The sequence below is a fragment of the Mus caroli genome, unplaced genomic scaffold (genome assembly GCF_978045245.1).
Source record: "Mus caroli unplaced genomic scaffold, Mus_caroli_1 scaffold_2, whole genome shotgun sequence".
NCBI classification, from domain to species: domain Eukaryota; kingdom Metazoa; phylum Chordata; class Mammalia; order Rodentia; family Muridae; genus Mus; species Mus caroli.
The window spans coordinates 111,050,751-111,067,352 of NW_028227257.1; the positions used below are offsets into that span (position 1 = coordinate 111,050,751).

At 41.5% G+C, this 16,602-nt stretch overlaps 1 protein-coding gene across 1 annotated transcript in view; it reads left to right on the forward strand.

The window, feature by feature from the left end:
* The window catches only part of Lrp2 (LDL receptor related protein 2), a 164,372-nt gene that overhangs the window by 57,279 nt on the left and 90,491 nt on the right, over window positions 1-16,602 (forward strand). The window contains exons 10-17 of the mRNA XM_021184968.2: window positions 4,366-4,494; window positions 6,689-6,858; window positions 8,090-8,313; window positions 8,883-9,089; window positions 10,238-10,440; window positions 12,115-12,255; window positions 13,699-13,902; window positions 15,647-15,839. Coding sequence (XP_021040627.1) covers window positions 4,366-4,494; window positions 6,689-6,858; window positions 8,090-8,313; window positions 8,883-9,089; window positions 10,238-10,440; window positions 12,115-12,255; window positions 13,699-13,902; window positions 15,647-15,839 — 1,471 coding nt within the window. The remainder of the gene's footprint in view (window positions 1-4,365; window positions 4,495-6,688; window positions 6,859-8,089; window positions 8,314-8,882; window positions 9,090-10,237; window positions 10,441-12,114; window positions 12,256-13,698; window positions 13,903-15,646; window positions 15,840-16,602) is intronic.

A 16,602-nucleotide genomic window follows, 5' to 3' on the forward strand; every position in this document is an offset into this window, starting at 1 on the left:
GGCCATTTAGGCAGAGGCAGGCGGATTTCTGAGTTCGAGGCCAGCCTGGTCTACAAAGTGAGTTCCAGGACAGCCAGGGCAAGACAGAGAAACCCTGTCTGGAAAACAAAAAACAAAAGAAAACAAAACAAAAAAGAAAACATTTGCAAATTCAGCTTGAAACAAAAATTTTTTTTGTTAAATTTCATGACAAGGCACTATGAAAGTGAAATTAGGTTTTGCATTAAATAGATATTTAAAAAAACATTATTTAATATCAGTGTGTTGGTGGGGCAGAGGGGTTGCTACAGGGCATGTGTGGAGGGCAGAGCGTAATTTTGTGGTTATGCTGGTTTGGGGATTGAACTCAGGATGCCAGGTTTATGTGTCAATCACCTTTATCCTCTGGGTTCTTTTGCTGGTCAATAACTTGGAATCTTGAGAAACTCTCTTAGTGTTACCAAGAACTATAATAGCAGGGTTTGCGTGCTGTCTTCTTTTTTTTTTAAAAAGATTTATTTATTTATTATTATATCTAAGTACACTGTAGCTGTCTTCAGATGCACCAGAAGAGGGTGTCAGGTCTCATTACAGATGGTTGTGAGCCACCATGTGGTTGCTGGGATTTGAACTCAGGACCTTTGGAAGAGCAGTCGGTGCTCTTAACCACTGAGCCATCTCTCCAGCCTCGTGTGCTGTCTTTTTATATTCAGAAAAATAATCCAAAGAAGTTATTCTTGTGATAACCGAAGGAATGCAGTGTTTTTTTTTTTTTTTTCCTGTCCCCACCCCCACCCCTTTGATCCTCTTCTTTGCCTCTGCCTACCAAGTTCAATATCAGGTCTATATCCTAAGGTATGCCTATGGCCTAACTGTCTCTCTAAAGTGACTATATTACTTAAGTCTTCCGGTGTCTCACACCTGCAATCCTAGTATTTGGGAAAGGAAGGCAAGGAGATCTGAACTTGGCTGCATAGTGAGTTTGAGGCTACCCTGGTCTACAGAAAGCTCTGTGGCTCATGCCTGTCACCCAGAGACCAAGAAAAGTCTAAACTATTATAATCAACCATCCAGGTTTCTAATACTGTGAAGACATTTTGTAGGTGAACTATTTTTTGAGACAGCGATGTTTTCCTGTTTATTCTCATTGCACTGGGGCGCAGTCAAGGATTGAACAGCCCACACAGGCGCATCCTCATCTGTCTGGCTGGTGGGCTTCTCCTGTAACTCTGGAAGCCCTGCCCATGTCCCCTGGCATCCCTCTGTGAGTGGCATTCCCGTTTCCTGGGGCGGTGCTCATTTGTGGGGTGAGACTGCCCCTTTGTCTTTGGCAAGGGTCAGGCAGCTCTGCTCCCAGGCTGCCAGCACACTGCCAGTCCCATCTCCAGGCTTTCCCTTCTAGGCAGTTCCCTTTTCTCTCAGTAGCAAAGGAATTCCAAGAGAAATACCAGAAACCACTCTCTCAGTATTACATCAGCTCTCCTTTTTTTCTTTCACAATCCCCAAAGCATGCCATGGGGTGGGGATTGTGGGGGGTGGGGATTGTAGGGGATGGAGATTGTGGGGGGTGGGGTGGGGGTTGTGGGGCTGGGGATTGTGGGGGGTGGGGATTGTGGGGGTAGGGATTTTAGGGGTTGTGGGTTGTGGTGGGGTGGGAGTTGGGGGGTGGGGATAGGGATTGTGGGGTAGGGATTGTAGGGGGTGGGGATTATGGGGAATAGGGATTGTGGGAGGTGGGGTTGTGGGGATGGGGATTGCATGGTTTAGGGGTTGCTGGGGTGAGGGTTGTGGGGTGGTAAGGGGGATGGGGACAGTAGGGGTTGGGGGTGGGGTTGGGGGGTGGAGTGTCAGCTGTCTTGCAGTGGAAACTTGATAAGCCTTGAAGTCTTTTCAGCAAGAGTGACTTGCTTTTACAGTGTGCCCTGTCCTGTGCTGCCCATAACCTATTCCTGTGCCTTTTCTCCCCTTCAACATAGCACATTTCCTGTCCTCCCAATATACAACCCTGAACTGAGACTTGTCTCTACAGGAGCTCCTTAAACGCAAGAGACTCACGTCTCTTCTGTTTTTAACTGGCAAGGTGTTTTGAGGTCTGTAGTTTTACACATAGCCTGGTAATAATGTGATGCGGAAAACCAGACTCATCGAGCTGCCAGGTGTTTGGTTTTAGGGCTTACCCAACACTTTTAGTCAGATGCACAATGGGAACCGCAATGGCTGACCAGTGGTGGATGAATTTTAAATTTCAGCGAATACCCTTCAGTCGCCCCACCCCCGCCCCACCCCCAGGCTCTTTCTGGGACATTCATACAGACAGCCCCATTTAGAGATAAGCGCAAAAGTCTACATTTGAGGGCCTTTGTGACTGGAAGGGCCCCTGCCACCTGCAGAGGCCTCTTCTGTGACCTTCCCTGTCAAAAATTCTCGAATGCATGATTTACTTTTGAGGCTGTTTGTGTCAAAGATGACTGTTTTTATCGGTGTGAAGAGAAACTCTATTTAAATCAAATACAGGACTTTATGAAGCCAGATCTACGCTCCTTTAAGCTGAGCTGGGAGTTCAGGAGAATTGTTTTGGTTTGTGCTCTCAAGCATTTCAACTCAATAAATCCTCTGCAGGGCTTTCACCCTCTGATTGGCTGACTCAGTAGACTTGAGGTGTGGGGTGCCTTCTTCCACCGGTCTCTCCACTGTACGCTTCAGTGGTAAATCAAGAACAGAGCAGAGTAATCGAGACATGGGATCTGGTGTCTTTCCACCATTCATTGGCTCTTGGTAGTTTTGACCTGGCAGTGGAGTTTCTGTGGCATGCAGGAACAGTTTCCTGGGCTCATTGTTTCTGACTGACAAGACAGGCTGGCTGTTTGTTGACAGAGTGACATTGTGCTGCTGAGGTCAGGGCAGGGAGTCATTCAGCACGCAGGGTTTCACACAGCCAGGCAGAGGTATCTTAGGTGATCTCAGCCCAAAAGTAGGGTTTGAATTTTGTCAAAGCAGTATTTGTTGGTACTGGAGTTGGGCAGAGAATAAGAAAGGGAGAGATAGACATAGATCGATGTGGAGGGATCATGCCTGGGCTAGGTTTCATTTCGGACCGTTTCCATGGCGTTCCTAGTTTGGTGAAAGTAACTGCTCTACTTTTGTTTTCCTATTTTATTCGACTGATGATAGATGTTTAATTAGTCTTCATTTTTCACAGTTAGGGATCTAAATCGCACATAGGTAAATAGGTAAATAAGGACTTACATGGTATACTGAAAGCACCAACGCAGAAGTTGTCCCCTAACTTTCACACACATACCCTGGAATGCATGTACACACACACACACACACACACTCACACACACACACACACTACACACTTAAGAAAAACTAGGTGGTATCTGCTCATAGTGACACTCTTTAATGCCAGCAGAGGAAGGTCAAGGCTAGGATAGCCAGGGCTACATAGAGACTTTATTTTAAACAAATAGATAAGGGATTATAATCAATACACTTTCCTAATGCCAGAGGCTTAGCTGGCTGTTCACAGTTAGATAGGGAGAGGTCAGGAATATGAAGAGTATTTAAATGTGGTAGTAGTTGACCAAGGACTGAACCATTTGAGCATCCTTCAAACTTTATAATTGTGAAGAAAGTCTCTTGTAATGTTGTATGTGTCATTTACATTAGAATTCCTTGTCCTTTGTGTGTGAGATGTGTATCTCTTTTATGTAAGGGACGTTCAGCCTTTTAAATGCATGAGTGATTTAGGAATAAACAGAAGATAATTTTAATGTTGCTTATGACTTTGACATCAAAGCAAAGGCTCTTGGGTAAACAGAAATTCCCAAATACTTAATTTGAAACTACAGACCAATTTTTTTTTTTTAAATAAGGGGTCTTCTTACAAATTCATAAATAATGTTGCTCAGTAGAACTTTCTGGCAAATGTATATATTCCTGTAGCTTCACATTTCTTGTATTCAGTAGTCGCATGGAGATATTGAGGACTTCAAGTGTGGCAGACAAGGCTTAGACACTTACGTTTCTGTAACTAGGGGACACATGGCTAGTATTGAAACAGCATAGGTACAGGGGAAGTATTTTTGCCAAAACGCATTCATCTTGTAAGCCGATGTTAATTAATACTAACAATGAGACATAGTAATGTGGGTCTGTGGGTACCGTGCCAGGAACCGTGGTAAAAGTGAGCCTTCCTAGAGACAGTGTTCTTGGGCTTTTTTCCCCTTGATGAAAATACCAGTCTTAAGTTTCTGCTTCCTGCTTTGTATACTTCTCAAGGACTTAATAATGTTTCTGGACAAATCCGCCAATATTTCTTGCTGGGAATCCCCAAGAAATGCTGGTGAACAAGATTATGAATGTGTGTCTGTCCCATGGCAGATTTCGATGACTGTCAGATATGGGGAATTTGTGACCAGAAGTGTGAGAACCGACAGGGCCGTCACCAGTGCCTCTGTGAAGAAGGTTATATCCTGGAGCGCGGGCAACATTGCAAATCCAACGACTCCTGTGAGTACACAGCAGCTAGCTTCCAGTATCTTCCTTCCATAGCCAAGGCAAAAGAAACAACAGTATTCATGTCTGTGGCAAAGCTTTATAACACCACATAGTGGAGGTAGTCTTTCGGCCTGAGAACAAAGATAACCCTTGATTGTATATAATTATTAAGGACTGATTTGCATATTCATGGTGAATATTTCTAATATTTTTCTCTTTTCTGCCTTCCCTTTTGCAGTACTAGGTATTGAACCTAAGGCCATCAGTCTTCTTTTTCCCCAGCGATAGGGTTTTTCTTTGTGTGGCCCTGGCTATCTTGGAACTCACTTGGTTTTCCAGGCTGGCGTTGAATCAGAGATCCACTTGCCTCTGCCTCCCGAGTGCTGAGATTAAAGGTGTGCACCACTGCTCCGCTGAGTGTCAGTCAATTTTAATGGCTTCTTTACTGGCCCAGGCTATTGTATCACCCAATTAATTTTATTGTGGAATAAGATTTATGGCTGCAGTTGATTGGCACAAATATTTAACCTTTAATTAATTTGCCTATTACAAAGGTTGTTGAAATTATATGTAAGAATAATTTAGAAAGTTTCAAAATGGCCATGCTAAATTTGTTTTACATTTTTGTGAACATCAAATTCTAGGTATTCTATGGATATTCCTAGACTGATGGAGATCAGTCTGTCATAACTGGTTCGGAGTGTTGATTTTAATTCCTTTCCTCCCTCCCTCTTTCCTTCATTACTTCCACTGATGCACATGGCCAGGTCTTAGCTCTCAGTTCACACTTGGCTTTTAAATGCCTCTGGTGCCTTCTGAAAGTGCACTGCTCATGTGACCCACATGAACAACCCTTTTTCTCTTTCCCTTTCTTTTTCTCTTTCTCTTTCTTTTTCCTTCTCCTTTTCTTTTTCTTTTTGCATATTACGTATGTACTAACCTTTTAGGTACAGATGATTTTGACAGCTGCATTTATTCATATTTGAATATGATATATGATTATGATATATATAGATAGTATGCCCATGATCAGTTTGGAGGGATGGCATACGGCTGTATTCCTAGCACTTGGGCGGTGGGAGTTCAAGGTCATCCTCAACTCCTTAATAAGCTTGAGCCAACCTGGACTATGTGAGATCCTGTCTCCAAACAAGAAAATAAAAGTAGTTTCATGTTAGAAAATCCATATTATGTCCTTCCATCCTTGATTCCTTCTCCCAAGTTTTATATTTCCTTTGCTATAAGCAATTGTTCTTCATTTCAATCTTAGAGAATTTAAAAATGCAAAAGCAAAAGTACAGCTACAGATTTAACCCCATCCTTACCAGGAACCATGAACATTTGCTAATAACACTTAATATTTTCTAGACTGTTCTGTATAAACTGTTCCATGGTTGTTACTGTCATTATTATTATTTTGTGGAAATTTATGAGACAGTTTCTTACACTGTAGCTCATGCTGGCTTTAAACTGGATAGACCTCTTGCCTCAGCAGCAATTACAGGAACGAACTACCACTCTCTGCTTCAATTATTATTTTATATTATATGGCATGGTACATCAGCTTTGAATGCATGTACAGCTCTACAAAAACATCTTTTTTTATGTGTCTGAGTGCTTTGCTTGCATGTGTGTCTGTGCAACAAGACATCCAGAGAAGGGTGTCAGAAAACCTGGAACTGGAGTTATAGAAAATTACAAGGTGTCCTTCAAGTTGTTGGACTCAAACCTGCATCCTCTGGAAGAGAATCCAGTGCTTTTAACCACTGAGCCATCTCTTCCCCCTTTGCACATAATTTTATAAACCAGCCAATCATATTTTTTGTACTAGTAGGACTCAGTGAGTAATTCCATCATGATATCTTGTATACTCGAGAATCTATCATGTGGACTTGGATCCACCAGAGCCATATCTTCCTGGATTCTTTAAAATGTGTTCTGCGTTTAACAGAGCATGAGCATACATGTGACCGTAAGCTGTCCAAATCAAGAGACTTCCTGTATTCTTTTCCTAACTGCACTGGACCAACAGTGAGGACTCTGCTCTAACCCACTGATTGGAACACTTTGTTAAGTGTCTTTGTGAGCCAGTTCACCTTCTGTAAGGCTGGGAGAAGGATTGTGTCTGCTTGTCTCATGGGAATCATAGAGGCTGACAACCAGTTGTTCCTCACTGTTTTTTGGCTGTCTTCCTTCTCCCTTGCAGTCAGTGCGGCCTCCATTATCTTCTCTAATGGTCGGGATTTGCTAGTTGGAGATCTTCATGGAAGAAACTTCCGGATTCTAGCAGAGTCTAAGAACCGTGGAATAGTTATGGGAGTGGATTTTCACTATCAGAAGCACAGAGTTTTTTGGACAGACCCCATGCAGTCGAAGGTAAATAGAAAATTCAAGGGCATAGCTTATGGGCCAAATGGAACCTAAAGCACAAAGTGTTGATAGCTTTTCATTTTGGGGGGAGGAGAGGGGAAAATTCCTTTGTTTTCTGACAAGAATAGCCCTTGAGATATTTTATGTTAGTCAGCGTTTTTTTCCATGCTATACTATTACATGTGACCTGTGAGACAAAGACAGCTATTATTTGGATTAGCCTTGAGCAACTTTTAATTTTATTCATAAAGGAGTCCAAAAGCCTAATGAAAAGAAATCATAGACCTTTCAGAGCTAGATAGATATTTAGTCGCCATTTTGGAAACTTGATCATTTAAAATATAAAAATACTCTTCTTACTTGCATGATAAAAATCAGATTTTTTTTTTAAATCTTCATCTTGCACATGGAATTGTAATTGAAGGTTGGGCAAAAAGTTTTTTTTTTTTTTTTTTTTAATGTGATGCTCAAAAATCTCATTGCATTGTTTTACTTAGAAAGTAAGTTTGATTTTTGTTAGAAATTTGAATCTAATATAGATTCAGATTCATGAACCATAAATTTTATTTTTTATTTATTTATTTTTTAAACTTTTTTTTAATTAGGTAATTTCCTCAATTACATTTCCAATGCTATCCAAAAAGTCCCCAATACACTCCCCCCCCAGTCCCCCACCCACCCACCCCCACCCCTTGGCCCTGGCATTCCCCTGTACTGGGGCATATAAAGTTGGCAAGTCCAATGGGCCTCTCTTTCCAGTGATGGCCTACTAGGCCATCTTTTGATACAAATGTATCATAAATTTTAGAAACTGCTAAAAAGTCATGGAATTTTGTTTATTCTTGCTGCATTTCTTTTAATGTGAAACCAAGTATGTCTTTAAAACATTCTAATTAAGGCTAACACACAAAGTTGAGTTTTGATCATTAGCAATTCTTATTTGAATAAAACTAAAAATCAAAACAAAATACTATTATCTTTATCAAAACAAAACAAAACAAAACACTCTACAAAACTCGACCATGTATTTACCTTATATATACTGAACAGAATCCATTTTCTTCTGGTAGCATTGTAGGGTTGAGGTTGTACTTTCTATCTATCCATCCACCCGTCTGTCTGTCTGTTTATCTATTTATATATATATACTATAAACAGATACATATAGATAAAAATATAGGAAAACAAGGTTCATGCTCAGGTTTAGGAAGTATAACAATTGTGTCATTTCTTTCAGGTTTTTTCCACTGACATTAATGGCTTAAATACCCAAGAAATTCTTAATGTTTCTATTGATGCTCCAGAGAATCTGGCTGTGGATTGGATTAATAATAAACTTTATCTGGTAGAGACAAGAGTCAACCGCATTGATGTGGTCAACTTGGAGGGAAATCAGCGTGTTACTCTCATAACTGAAAACTTGGGGCATCCTAGAGGAATTGCCCTTGATCCAACTGTGGGGTAGGTGACACCCATTCCTCGCCATACACATCTAAGCTGTACTGGATTCATTGAAGGTTAATTCTGAGTTCTTTCAGTTCTGTGCACTAGAACCTATGTTTAGTAGGTTCTTAGGTATAGAGGCTTTAACAGAGTTCACTAAATATTAATCCATATGAGGAGATTTAATCCAAGCACGCCTATTGGTGCCTCAGAAGCACCTGTTGGTGGGACTTTGTCTTCTTCCTATTTAACCATATTTGCCTAGCTCGGGGTTCTGTTTTGGTTTAATCATTAACATAACATTAGCATGCTCCACCTATGTTAAGGGGATTCATTTGAGCATGAACTGGAAGACAAGGTTGTTAAAGAGGGAAGGCCACTGTGACTACTCTGCTTCAGAGAGGAGCTCTCCTGCACATCATCAGAGTGAACCAGCACAGCACACCAAATGCCTACTTCCCTTCAGGCTTAAATGTAAACGTCTTATTAAAACAAATATTTGATTGCAAATGTTTGCATATGCGAGTTTTAGGAGGATAAAGTAAACTTACAAACAGACTCTTTCATCTTCTGCTCTTCTTTTGTAGCTATTTGTTTTTCTCGGATTGGGGAAGCCTCTCTGGGCAACCCAAGGTGGAGAGAGCCTTCATGGATGGTAGCAATCGGAAAGACCTGGTAACGACCAAATTGGGGTGGCCTGCTGGGATCACTCTGGATCTTGTATCCAAGCGAGTTTACTGGGTGGACTCTCGTTATGACTACATTGAAACTGTAACGTATGATGGAATTCAAAGGTGAGTTTTTTTTTTTTTAAATGGCTTTATAAAGTTGGGAGGAATTGTGTAAATATGAAGGACCAGAATTAAAATCAATTTTATGAAATGTGAGCATGATTGATTTTTGTGTTGACTTGTGTGCTCAGTGACCTGCTCTTTCCTAGCACCAGGAGGCAGAGGTGGATGGATCTCTGTGAGTTTGAGGCCAGCCCAGTCTACATGCAGATATACTTGCCACAAAACAACCAACCAACCAACCAACCAACCAACAACACAAAACATTTATTTTCTTATTTTTTTATTGCTATTATTATTTTTATTGTGTATGTTTTCATCTTTTTGAAGAGCCCCATTGTACTGTTTTCAGGGCTTGGTAACATTTTTTCCTTGGATAATAGTTTCTCCTTGAGAAATCCTCTCTCTGCTCTCCTGTGTCTAATCAAATGATTGTCTGTCAGCTGTGGTACACATTCTTTATTTCTCTCCTTTTCTCAGTATCTTCTGCCTTGTTTTTTTTTTTTTTTTTATTTCAGCAGTTCTGGCCTATCTGTGGACAGTTTCCTCTGACAGTTATGAGTGGTAGCACTGAATGTTTGCCAGGTGCTTACCTGCATTCCATTGTCTGGCCTCCTAGTTGCTGAGGACTGGTCTGTGGTGGGATGGGATATTGCTGTTGGGGAGTCATCCACCAGATTTCAGATCCTGACTCCATCCATCCATCCATCCATCCACCCACCCATCCACCCACCTATCCATCCATGGAGTTTAAAATACCATTTCACATCCTAGACTTTTATGTGAGGCAACCCTAAAAGTATGAAGGCCAAGTGAGAAAACAAGCTTCCTCTTCTTCCTCCTCCTCTTCCTCTTCCTCCTTCCCTTTGCTTTGGTGGTACTGGGACCTTAACATGATGGTAAGCACCCTGCCTCTGAGCTACAACCTGAGCCTGATAGTTAAGACTCAGCTGTCTTTGTTTAATAGAGAAATTCCTACATAATTAAGAAGGGATTTCAAGAGCAACCCAAAATATGTCTATTCCAACTTGCTCTATATTATGACAGGAACTAATTTAGATTTCTAGAGATTCAGCTGAACAAATTACCTCTTCCCTAAAATAAAAACATAGCAACAGAGGTATGATCCAGGCTTGTATCCTTTGTAACAGGAAGACGGTAGCGCGTGGAGGCTCCCTCGTCCCTCATCCGTTTGGAATAAGCTTATTTGAAGAACACGTGTTCTTTACTGATTGGACAAAGATGGCCGTGATGAAGGCAAACAAGTTCACAGACACCAACCCTCAAGTGTACCACCAGTCTTCCCTGACGCCTTTCGGAGTGACAGTCTACCATGCCCTCAGGCAGCCCAATGGTAAGTTTCTGGGCAATGCTCACCTTACTTGGAACAGGAAAGGGTTTCTTGTAGTTATGGAAACTAACGAAGCACCCCCTGAGGTTTGGGTGCTAAGTAGGTATATTTACAGCTGTCCGGAGCGCTAACCTTCTCAAGATCATGAACCTCTGAAGAAATCAGTAAAGCCGAGAATGTCAAGGAGATGCCTTGCATGAATGCTTCTTGGTTCCTGTAGTGTATTCCAGATCCTGCTCAGGTGCTTGGTTCTAGTGGCAAATGATCTATACCAACCACTCCACCGGGAGCAGTCTATGGGATTTGTCCTGCCACATTTGAGGTCACCTGGGTTCCATGCTACATAAGAAGAGCTCAGTTTTCTTACTGTGAAGTGTGTTTTCTACTTCTTTGGATATGTTTTGCATTTGTTCTTTGGTTTGCATTAAGGCTGTCATGGACCAAATGTGTTTGGTATGTTTGTCTGGTCCCTAACTACATCTCGGGTTGCAAATGCCTTCAGTCCTAGCTGAGGCAGATAGCTTTCTGAAGTTGAATATACCATAGAGCCATAGTAACAAAACAATGAATAGTACTGACTTAAAAATACGCATGAAGGAATTTTGATTCAGTTACTGTTATTTTAGAGTAGGATTTATGTGTGTTTTAAATCGAACTTTTGACATATCTATCTGCACTGTATTTGGCCATTTTCTGTGTTTGTGGACTGAAGAAAAGAAATACTGAAACCAAGGCGATGTTGGTAGAAAGATCTATTAATAAAGCACAATTTAGAGAAAGTTCTCATGTTGACTGAGGAATCTGTTTAGAATGAAGAACAACTATAAAGTAATTAAACTGATTTTTAAATAAGGAAAGAGAGCCACATGCTAGAACAAAATCACACACTAGATATAGTTAGATGGGTAGAAGTTAATAGGATACACTTGAAAAAAAAAAAAAAAGCATGCTTGGCCTGAAAACATTCTGGACATCTCTGGAATGATTTTTCAGACTCTTTATGAGCTCTCGTTGAATTCAGAGCTACTGTAATCTGTTCAGCCATCCATATTATTTTCGTTATTCAGCTGTGAATATCTGGCTATTATTCCCTCAAATCAACACAGTTGAGAGAATAAGAATAAGTCAAAGTTTATGAAGATGGTTTATAAAGCAGCTGAGTGGCTTAGCAGTGAAGGGACCTGCACTAACACCCACATGGTGGCTCACAACAATCTGTAAAGGGGATCTGATGCCCTCTTCTGGCATCCTTGGGCACTGCACACACATGGTGTACAGACGTAAATGCAGGCCAACACCCATACACATAAGACAAACAAAAAATAAACTTAATAAAGCAGACAAAGGAAATTAGTGTTGGCAGCCTTGAGCACAGGCTGCAGGGACCTATCTGAAGGTGTAAACTTGTTGCACAAGTGCATAAACTTGTTGCACAGGTTGCACTGGTTTAGTCAAGCACTCAAATCTTGGCAACTTTCAGAACCTGATGGGATAGTAATTTTTCTCTCCTAGAGCTATTGGTAGTACACTAACTTTCTTGCAACACATGTATTCACCAAGTAATAGGAAAAATGTGTATATCAGGAAAGAGTCTTTCATAGGAATAAATGACTTGGTTTTGTGTGGTTGGTGTTACTCAGTTTTCTCAGTGCATCTTAATCCGTGTGCTTTCCCCAGCCACCAATCCGTGCGGAAACAACAATGGGGGCTGTGCACAGATCTGTGTCCTCAGTCACAGGACGGATAATGGCGGCCTGGGCTACCGGTGCAAGTGTGAATTTGGCTTTGAACTGGACACAGATGAGCACCACTGTGTTGGTAAGACATCTTACCTTACCTTCACTGTCTTTCTGGTGAACACCACGTGCTTTATGCACACACACTTCTGTTCTGAACTGGGCTAGCGCTGTTGACTGAATTCTTCCCTGTAAGGAGGGTACAGTGTTCTTTGTATATAGAACCACTGGAGGATTGAGGTTTCTCTTTGTTCCTTGTTCAGGGTTAGGGATCTTTTCCCTTTTATTACTATAAATTATTAGCTATGACCTTTAAATTCTATATGATTAGGTTCGAGCTGCTTTCTATTTCTACTTTTCTTTTTAGGCTGACCTGGAACTATGGTCTTCCTGCCTCAGAACCCCGACTTGCAGCTGTAGACCACCATTTGGGGAGTATCCACATTTCCTCCCCTGTGCTGGGGTTGGAACCCCAGGGACTTGTGCTCTGCCTATCACCTTAGTGTCTCCACGTTACACACTACCTTACTTTTGGTGGGATGGGAAGCTGTCCATTCCTGTGAATGACTTCTAGGTCAGCTGGCCTCGTGGCTATATTCCAAACTAGTTCTGTTTCTCTCCTCCCTCTCCTCCTCCTGGCTCTCTTGGAGCCTGTCCTTTGCCTTGGTTATCAGCCCATCTATTCCCGATGACTCTGGACTCTGCTAATATTGCTGCTCGTCATCTTATGGATATATCCTTGTCCTCTAGATATTCGCGCCTCTGGTGTCGTTAACTTCTCCGATATCTAGTGTGTTAAAAAAAAAAAAAAGAACATTGCCTAATGATTTGATTTTAAACTTCTTCAGTTTTTGCCTTCTTAGTTGGGATGCACTTCCATCGTCTTTGAATTTTCTAACATGCTGTCATGGTTTTCATTGCTTTTAGACATCATTCCCTATCCTTTCATTTCTTCAGTCTCTCATCTTCTCTCCCTTACATCTTTTTGAATAATCTACATAATTTCTACTCTTAGTCTCTGTGTCTCTTCTGTCTCTGTCTGTTTCTGTGCCTTTCTCTGCGGCTCTCTTTGTGTCTGTGTCTCTCTGTCTGTCTCTGTCTCTATGTGTCTGTGTGTCTGTGTGTGGTTGCCTTGTAACTAAGTGAGCTGCAGGTTCAATGAGAAGCACCATTTCTGGGAACAGGTCTAGAGCCTTTCCTCTGGCTTTTGCCCTCTCAGGTGCCCCCATGCCCCACAGTACCTCAAACACAAGAAGAGCTAACAAGGGTGTGAATATACATGACATTTGTGTATAAAAATGTAATTACAAAAAGAGAGGACTTTAACACTTCTGTGACCATTGTTTGCTTATCTCCCTTCTTCTAGACCGATTTCCAGTTATATTAACTCTACATTTAGCTGTTGTTCCTCTCAGAGTTGGATTTTATGGTTACCTACTGTACCAGAGGGAGATAAGCAATGTCTCTGGAACATAGCGGGGCGGCACTGCCGGCTCACTTTCATGTGCCCTTCCTCTTTCTACAGCCGTTAAGAACTTCCTGCTCTTCTCATCACAAACGGCTGTGCGTGGGATCCCATTCACCCTCTCCACCCAGGAAGATGTCATGGTTCCTGTTACAGGGAGTCCTTCCTTCTTTGTTGGAATTGACTTTGATGCTCAACACAGTACCGTCTTCTACTCAGATTTGTCGAAAGATATAATTTATCAACAAAAAATTGATGGCACAGGTGAGGAAAGTGTGTATGTGTTGACATATTTGATTTGTTTTCCCTAATACTAGCAATTACTCATTTGTTTTGCATACATATATACATACATCATATACATACACATTTGCATACATATACACACATCATACACACACACACACATATATATACATATACACTTACACATATGCATACATACATGCATACATACATACATATATACATACATACATACAGGCTTTGACCTACTGTTCTCTATACCTCTCCTTTGCTCTAGCTCACTGGCTTAGAACTTGCAAGAATACCCCCTGCCTCAGCCTCCTGAGTTCTGGGTTGATAGATATGAGGTACCCTATTCCCTCATACCTCTCATTTATTTTCAAGACAAATCATGATCAGAGTTGGCTTTATTTGTAAGTTCGTTGGAGATAGGGTCTTACTATGAAGACCCGGTTTGTCTTGATCTGTGTTATATAACCCAGTCTGGGCCTCAGCTCACAGCTATGCTCTTGCCTCAACTTCCTAAAGTCTCGGATTATAGGCTGGAGCCACTCCCCAGGCTCAGGCTATGGCTTTTTCTTTGTTTGCATTTTATTTTCTTTAAGAAAATACATTTTAATGTTGACAAATGAGTTCTTGGAGCCCCAACCTGCTGGTCCTTTGTCCTCCCTGTCCTTCAGTCCCTGTCACTTACTCACTAGCCCCTAGCTAAGCTGTGACAACACCTGGCACTGTCTCCCTCTGCTCCCTTGGGAATATCTAACCTGCCATGCACTATCAGGCTGTGTGCACTGGAGACTCATTGCTTCCTTCGCTCCACATTTCTTGTACCCAATGCTTCATTTTGCATCTTGCCATTCATCATCTATAAAAAGGCTCAGTAACAATCCCCATGCATATATTATACCCATGATGTTGAATGGATACCTGCAAGGAACCTGGCTCAAAGTGAATACTTAAGCAGCATATTTTTGTATTATTGGCACAAAAGGCCACCTTTCATTTTTATGTATGTATCTATCTATCTATCTATCTATCTATCTATCTATCTATCTATCTATTTTGAGATCCTTTATTTATTTATTTTTCTTTTTTTTGAGACAGAGTTTCTCAGTGTAACAGCTCTGGCTGTCCTGGAACTCTCTCTGTAGACCAGGCTGGCCTCAGGAACTCAGAGACGCACCGGCCTTGATTAAAGGCATGTGTCTTAAAACACACTGCAAAACAGAAATGTGGTTGCTTATTCTCAGTGAGCTAGAGAGAAGGAAGCCCCAAAGTTGCCACAGGGAAGGATTTGCAAAGGAAAGGTGATTTTGTTCTCACGTAGCCAGCTCCTCTGGCTTCTTTGCAATCTTGGCTTCCTATGGCTGTCTAAGCCCGCTGAGTGTCTCTGGAGGGTTGGGCGGTACTGTTTGTGAGCTACCCCCAACTGTACCTGGCAGTGTCAGCTCAGAGCTGTCTCTGGGTGGTAGTAGGTGAGTTCAGGTATCTTTCTCATGTGTTCTGGAAGGTTGAAGAAGGGAGTAAAGCCAGACCCAGTTCTGTTTATCACTCACTACCATATCTCCTCTTGGAGATCCAAACTGTGGGCAAGAGCTAGATTCTAGGTTTATCTCATTGTTGCTCAGCAGTTCACAGATTCTTTTTTTTCCTTAAAGAATTCCACACATGTTTCTACAATATGCCCTTTTTCATTCAATCTTTAAACGTGCAGCCATTGGGAGATTTGTCTTAAATAACATGACTGTATTTTTACCATTAGGAAAAGAAGTCATCACAGCAAACAGGTTGCAAAATGTTGAGTGTCTGTCCTTTGACTGGATCTCAAGGAATCTCTACTGGACAGATGGAGGGTTGAAGAGTGTCACTGTCATGAAGCTGGCTGATAAGTCCAGACGACAAATAATCAGCAACTTAAACAACCCTCGCTCCATTGTGGTGCATCCTGCTGCTGGGTATGTGAGAGTTTGCAACTGCTGAATGCCTTTCATGGTGTGTTGCCCCAGGGACTAGCTGCGCAACTCACCTGCAGTTTTATCTCTTCGGCATAAGCTTCAGGGATCACCTTATCTACTTGAAAATTTTTACCTTTCTCTAAAGTATTGTTTTTCTATAGTTACCCTAGGAAGGAAAAAAAAATCTTCCTTGAGGAAGGGCTATCAAGGAAGGATCCAATTCTTGCCTTGCTTTAGTGTATTGATACAAGGTTTTAGCAGGGGGTGGGGTGGGGTGGGGGCTTGGGTGCTAATCATCTAGTCATTTTCAGTAGAAGAACTTTCAAATCCCTGTTTCATGTACCATTAGCACAGGGTCAGACAGGAGGAAACAGAACAGTCTACAGTGTTCTTTTTTGTTTTTTTATTTTACTTGAATATGTACAGTAGCTTATTCAGAACACGCCTGAGATACTCAGTTATAGTTGAATGGAATGATAAGAAAAACTCAAGAGATGGTAAGAAAAACTTGTGACCCACCAAGCCAGGTTCCCTCACCTGGGGTGGGGGTGGGATATATATATATATATATATATATATATATATATATATATATATCCCAAATCTGTAGTCAAACTCTAGACCTGCTCAGACACAAAATTTGTCCTTCCTTCCTTCCTTCCTTCCTTCCTTCCTTCCTTCCTTCCTTCCTTCCTTCCTTTTTTCTTTCTAAAAGCTGTGTTCTCTTTATACTTTTAATTTTTCTCTGTAAACCTTATTCACC